The following is a 4,233-nucleotide window of genomic DNA, read 5'->3' on the forward strand; positions in this document are numbered from 1 at the left end:
TGCCTATTGTGTCGCTGCAATTTAAGCCTCCCTCCAAAGATGCCCACTACCCTTTCCTCCTTCCTACGTTCCTTCTGTATGGTTTTCACCCTTTGCTGACTGTCACATGTTCCCTCCGTTCGCCGATTATTCTAAAATCCTACTTACCCCACGCATAATAACGCCCTTCGCCTACAGTCCAACCCCCTCCGTTTGTTGGCCCCCCGGGACCCTGAAGGTGGACCAAAAAAACAAGGGGTGGCCCCCCCAAACCCAACCTATACAAGGGCACCAGGAGGGAAAGGGGCGGGAGCGAGCGGCGGAGGGACGGTGAGGTTGTGCTCTGGGTCCGTGGGGAGAGTGGGGGGCGGGGGGGGGGCCCGGCCCGGGGGGCGGGGGGGGGGGGGGTGGGGGGGGGGGCTGATCGCGGGGGGAAGGGTGCCGTGGGGGGGGGGGGGGGGGGGGAAGGGGGAGAAGGCTAACGCCCTGAAAAGGAAGGGAGAGGGATGGGGGCGGCGGGGAACAGAGGGTGAATGAATCAGAACGAAAGAGGTGAGGAAAAAACAATAAAATGAGTGCTATTGCAAAGGGCGGGTCTTGCGGGCATCGTAGGAGTCGTGATTTGGCCTCCTGGACGGGGAACTGCGAACTTTTTCTCTGTTTTCATTGTGCTTTCTTCCGGAAGGCTCGCTGCCAAAATCGTCACCTACTAGTGTGGTGTCTGTAGAATCCTTCCAGGCACCTAATCCTTAAGAAGACAACCGCACGTGAGGTTTTCTCTGTACTGCTCGGTTCTGGTCTCTCGGTTATTAGCGCCAGTGTCGTCAAAACAACAACACAAACATCTGGTCTATCTGCTCTTTGGCTCTCAATGGTCTGGCTAGAACAGGGACACCTCTAGGTCACTTCCTGTCCGTACAACTAGAGTTAATTAGCCTCAGTAATTAGTCAGTTAAGTAGCCTCAGTAAAGCCTCAGTTAAACGCTAACGTTTACGTTTAGTTAACAGAATGTAGTGCGATGGTACAACAGGGGTGTGTGTGTGTGTGGGTGTGTGTGTGTGTGTGTGTGTGTGTGGTGTGTGGGTGTGTGTGTGTGTGTGTTGTGTGTGTGTGCGGTGTGTGTGTGGGCTGCCCCGCATTGGGCAACTGGCGAGTGTTAAGAGAAGGCCTATCAACAGAAAAAATATATAACTATTGTCTGCAAAGTCGTTGTCAGCTTCACAATTTTGACATCGATACATTTCGATAATTGTCCAGCCTAGAGTAAGTCTAGTCTTTGAATCGGAATTCAAATTCGGAATTTGAATCGGAAACAAAGCCAGTGATGCAAGCTGTGTTATGAATTATTACTTTGTTATACTTATTTTATTACTACTCAACTTTTTGACCCGGATGCAATAAGGATCATGAGGATGTACCCATGTGCTGCTGTAGAAGAGATCTTCAAGATCTTTAAATAAGGACTCAAATTATTTTTTCATATTCTTTTTGTTTTTCTGAAATTCACACAGTAATGTCACACCAGAATTCAAACTCATACTGTAAATCCAGGTGTCAAACTCACCTTCCCTAACTATTTTTATCTATATTGCATATTTACGTGTTTTTTATGCAACAATGTTAAATGTGCTGTCCCTGATCTCAATAAACAAATCAATTATAATCAGGTCCACAGGGCCACACTGGATAATAAGAATCACATAAAGGGCCAGACATGTTTAGTTTACTCACAGGCTTTTATTTCATCGAAAAAATCTTTTACTGTACTATAACTATGTTGCATGTCTCATAAAGTCCTCTCCTTAGTTCGGTTGACACAAAGCTCCAAAAAAGCAACTTAGCCATCAACGGAAAAAAAACATTGTTGGGGGGGAAAAAAAAAACAGATGCGGTTCCAAATTTCTGTTGAACCTTAATTGATATGCGGGCCGGATCAAAAGTGAGTTTGTGAGTTTGACCCGTGTGTGCTGTACATGTTCTCATATCGCGGATGTTACACATAAATGCTTCTTTCAAACACTTGACGTTGCATTCATCAAAAACGATTCAGGCCTTTACAACATATCCTGATTTTCCTTTGTTCATGGAAAGAAACAACACAAACTGAAGTATGAACTGAATCTTCATGCAAAGTTCAGCTTGATGATCTTTTAATATTTTTAGCTGTTTCAGCGTGAGGGAACAGAACATCTGCTCGTAGGTTTTTGTCCAATAAATGGCTGACCTGCGTTGACCGCCTGCCTTTGTTTATTTGGTTCTGTTCACTTGTCAATTAGCAACGTGAAACCTCCCTGAACCGCCTTGTCTGCGCTCAGACGGAGCCGCAGGTGAGAAAAAGCTCCCTTCGTCAGCGTAATTAGATGAAAGAAAGTGCCATCTGTTGACGCTCACTGATGTCTCGCTGCTGCTGCTTCCATCTTCCATATTCCTTCTTTTCTTCTCCCCCCTCTCCCTCCCCCACCCCCGTGCACACTGCTGTCCTTGAGATTGTTTCTAAATGTGATGACCGCCCACGTTTTACATCTGCAGGTACTGCTTTCCCTTTGGACGGCCAGATGGGGCCCTGAAGGCAACGCTCTCGCTGCAGGAACGGGTACGCGATCCCATTTAAATGCTTCTGCATCTTTAAATATGCTTGTACAAAGTTCCTGGGAGGGGTTTGGGGGTGCCGATGAAACCCTCTGGTCTGGTTTCTGTTCTGTGTTGCTGAATTCTCCAACATGCCTGAGATGGATGGGTTGGTGGTTTGTGTTGTTTTAAGGTTTTGATGAAGGACATCACCACGCCCGTTCCTCCTGAGGAGATGAAGAAACTGGTGCAGAAGTGTCTGGAGAACGCAGCTCAAATCAACTACAGTCAGCTGATCGACTACGCTCAGATCAAGGGTGAGACACTCAGACGTCACTTCAGTTCTCTCGGCACATGACTCCACATCAGTCAGTGTTTCCATTCCCCTGGTGTTGTTTTTTTTATTCATTTTCAATTTACATATAAAAAAAATAGTTGTGTAAAAACCCAGTTTTCTCTACTTTGTTGCACCTGCTGCTTCTTCTACTGTAGACAGGCATATTTTCAGGCCTTCTCTTGGCATTAAAGACCACAAAAAAAGAAGAAAAAGAGTGCAGAGGTCAGGAACTCAAAGCCCAGAAGAAAAGAATGGGATCATAAGGATCTCAAGGGTTCACCCTCTGAGGAACAGGATGTCAGCAGCATCCGGCGGTGAACTATATGCTTTAGTAGGGAAGGAATCAGTCAGCCGAGGCTCTTTTTATTTAAAAAAAAAACATTTCGGTTGAGATTCAGAATCTAATCTAATCTATCCAAAAGTTTTAGATAAAAGGACAAACAACATAGGGCATTAGCCGTGATCTTGTTCATGATTCTTCTAGTTGTGCCCAACATGGACTGGGTCAATGTAAAATGTAATGTAAACTTGCTGTATTTATATAGCGCTTTTCCAGTCTTAACAACGCTCAAAGCGCTTTTACATCTACAGGAGACATTCACCATTCACACACATTCATACTTGTGCCGGGGCTGCCGTACAAGGTGCCACCTGCTCTCAGATAAACATTCGCACACATTCACACTCCCATGCGCAGCACCTGGGCAACTCGGGTTCAGTGTCTTGCCCAAGGACCTTCGACAATGACTGCAGGGGCAGGGACGAACCACCAACCTTCCGTTGGCAGGCAACCGCTCTACCACTGAGCCACAGCCGCCCCAATGTAAGTATACTTGAATTCACTAGGGACGGCCAAATGAAGCTTGGTGAACCAGTGTCTTTATTTCTGAGCCCACTAGATAGCGACCTTGGTTTTAAGAGAAAGGCCTAGACCAGGGGTCTTCAACAGGGCGTCCGCGACCCTAGGGGGTCCGCGGAGGTACTGGCATGGGGTTGCAAAAGTTTTGGTTGATTAGACTTTTTTTTTTATATATCCCCCCCCCCCCCCCCTTGCAATTTTTTCCACTAATTGAAATGTCTTTAAATCCACCATTAACATGAATTCACACACGTAGTAAACAGATAAATGGAGGCAGAAGATGTTCTTTCAGTCATCAATGCACACATGGCACTATAGGACCAGTTTGATATAACACAATGTTATACAATAAATATAATAGGGGTCCCCCCGTCATCTCGCCATCAGTTTGGGGGTCCTTGGCCTGGAAAACGTTGAAGACCCCTGGCCTAGACCATTGCAATTCCGTGTATTCTCAACCTGTTGTTGAACAGAGAGCGCCATCTAGTG

General features: G+C 46.3%; 1 protein-coding gene across 1 annotated transcript in view; it reads left to right on the forward strand.

Moving 5' to 3' along the window:
• The window catches only part of cadps2 (Ca++-dependent secretion activator 2), a 294,438-nt gene that overhangs the window by 220,695 nt on the left and 69,510 nt on the right, over positions 1-4,233 (forward strand). Inside the window, 2 exon segments of the mRNA XM_032522241.1 lie at positions 2,510-2,573; positions 2,742-2,865. Of these exon segments, the coding sequence (XP_032378132.1) occupies positions 2,510-2,573; positions 2,742-2,865 (188 nt within the window).

Source organism: Etheostoma spectabile, chromosome 8 (assembly GCF_008692095.1).
Source record: "Etheostoma spectabile isolate EspeVRDwgs_2016 chromosome 8, UIUC_Espe_1.0, whole genome shotgun sequence".
Taxonomy (NCBI): domain Eukaryota; kingdom Metazoa; phylum Chordata; class Actinopteri; order Perciformes; family Percidae; genus Etheostoma; species Etheostoma spectabile.